At 41.8% G+C, this 2,177-nt stretch overlaps 1 protein-coding gene across 1 annotated transcript in view; it reads left to right on the top strand.

Annotated features, from left to right (window-relative positions):
* The window catches only part of plppr5b (phospholipid phosphatase related 5b), a 164,870-nt gene extending 163,032 nt beyond the window's left edge, over positions 1-1,838 (top strand). Inside the window, exons 3-4 of the mRNA XM_037694412.1 lie at positions 1,136-1,324; positions 1,830-1,838. Coding sequence (XP_037550340.1) covers positions 1,136-1,324; positions 1,830-1,838 — 198 coding nt within the window. The remainder of the gene's footprint in view (positions 1-1,135; positions 1,325-1,829) is intronic.
* The last annotated feature ends 339 nt before the right edge of the window (positions 1,839-2,177 follow it).

Genomic DNA, 2,177 nt, shown 5'->3' with positions numbered 1-2,177 from the left:
TGTGTGTGTAGTAGAGTGCTGTATGAAAGTGTGTTTAGTAGAGTGCTGTATGAAAGTGTGTGTAGTAGAGTGCTGTATGAAAGTGTGTTTAGTAGAGTGCTGTATGAAAGTGTGTGTAGTAGAGTGCTGTATAAAAGTGTGTGTAGTAGAGTGCTGTATGAATGTGTGTGTAGTAGAGTGCTGTATGAAAGTGTGTTTAGTAGAGTGCTGTTTGAAAGTGTGTGTAGTAGAGTGCTTTATGATTGTGTGTGTTTTGAGGTAAATAAGAACACACATTGTGTTCTAAAGAGCTTTGAGTAGCTTGATTAGATAGAAAGGAGCTGTATAAGTACAGTTCATTTAGTATTTACAAATACGCTTTAAGTCCCTGTGGGAAGTTTACTTCAATCGTTGCTGCAACTTTATAAATGAAACTTTTGATTTATTGTGTTTGAAGTGAAGGAACAAGTTTAAACAGCAGGAAGGAAAGAAACAAAAGCATCAAAATAAAAATTTAACTATGGTGTCCACACAATGTAAATCTTTTGTGGCATTCAGGGACCAATGGTAATAATGTGCGCTTCATAATTCTGCTTAGGACTTAATTATAAATTATAAAAAATTAACATTTGGGAAACCTCTTTGCATTTACAGAAATAAAAGGAAATTAATTAAAATCTAAAACTTTCAAAGGAGACTAAATAAAATCTGTAATGTATTTATTCGTAGTGTCTAGCTGTGGTGATGCTTCAGGCTCTGCATGATCCAGACGCACGTGATGTTCGTGTCATCCTTTACTCCGTGTGTGTGTGTGTGTGTGTGTGTGTGTGTTTGTGTGTGTGTGACTCAGACCTCAGCTCGCCTCCACATCCTCGTCTCCACTCGCCCCCTCCCCCCTCTCGTCCCCACATTTATTACACGCAGCCGTGCACGCACGCGCTCCATTCAGTCTGGGTCGCTGTGAGCGGAGAAGAGGAGGCTCGTCGCGCACAGCCGAGCCGAACCATGACGAGCCGCTCCACGCTAATCGATCTCGTTGTGGAGGAGGAGGAGGTCGGCTAGTAGTGGAGGGCTGGGGTGGTGGGGGGGCAGCCTGGACCCTGTTGGTTCTGACTCATATCTGCTGCTGTCGTTCTGCATCATGCTGTACTTCCAGCTGGTGATCATGGCCGGGACCGTCATGCTGGCCTACTACTTTGAGTACACGGACACCTTCAGCGTGCACGTGCAGGGCTTCCTGTGCTACGACACCATGTACACCAAACCCTACCTGGGACCAGAGGACAGCAGCGCCGTCCCACCTGTCCTGTTGTATGCCTTGGTGGCTGGACTGCCCACACTGTTGGTGAGTACAGGCTCCTCCCCCAAACATCACAGTTCATCTGAGAAGCATAATCATCACACCTGTACAGTTCATCTGTGAGAAATATAATCATCACAACTAGGGGTGCACAGATTGCAGTTTTCTGGCCGTTCACCGCTTTCTAAAAATTCTGACCTGCCGATACCAATTTAGTTTTATAAGCAACACTGTCAGGAGTTATAAGGTCACACTGCACTTTCAAATTTCCAATATTACTTTATTGACAAACATACCATTGAACAATATCCTAGAAACAATACAAACTTGTTTTAACTGGCCATGAGGTAGTGCTTAGAAATATAAATAAAGTTCAGACGATTGTTGTTAAAGCGAAAAAAAATCGTTAAAAACAGTTTCTTGTGCATCGGCCGATTTCCAAAAATTAAGGAAATCGGGGCAGATAAATTTGCCAGCCAATTTATCAGTGCACCCCTAATCACAACAATACCGTTCATCTGTGAGAAATATAATCATCACACCTCTACAGGTCATCTGAGAAACATAATCATCACACCTCTACAGTTTATCTGTGAGAAATATAATCATCACACCTCTACAGTTAATCTGAGAATCATTATTGTCACACCTCTACAGTTCATCTGAGAAACATTATCATCACACCTCTACAGTTCAACTGAGAAACATTATCATCATATATCTACAGTTCATCTGAGAATCATTATCATAACACCTCTACAGTTCATCTGAGAAACATAATCATCACACCTCTACAGTTCATCTGTGAGTAATATAATCATCACTCCTCTACAGTTCATCTGAGAATCATTATCATCACACCTCTACAGTTCATCTGAGAAACATTATCATCACACCT

This window comes from Nematolebias whitei, chromosome 20, assembly GCF_014905685.2.
Source record: "Nematolebias whitei isolate Nwh7 chromosome 20, NemWhi1, whole genome shotgun sequence".
In the NCBI taxonomy this organism is placed as follows: domain Eukaryota; kingdom Metazoa; phylum Chordata; class Actinopteri; order Cyprinodontiformes; family Rivulidae; genus Nematolebias; species Nematolebias whitei.
Note: the sequence above shows the minus strand (reverse complement) of the source record. Positions and strands in the feature narration are given on the sequence as shown.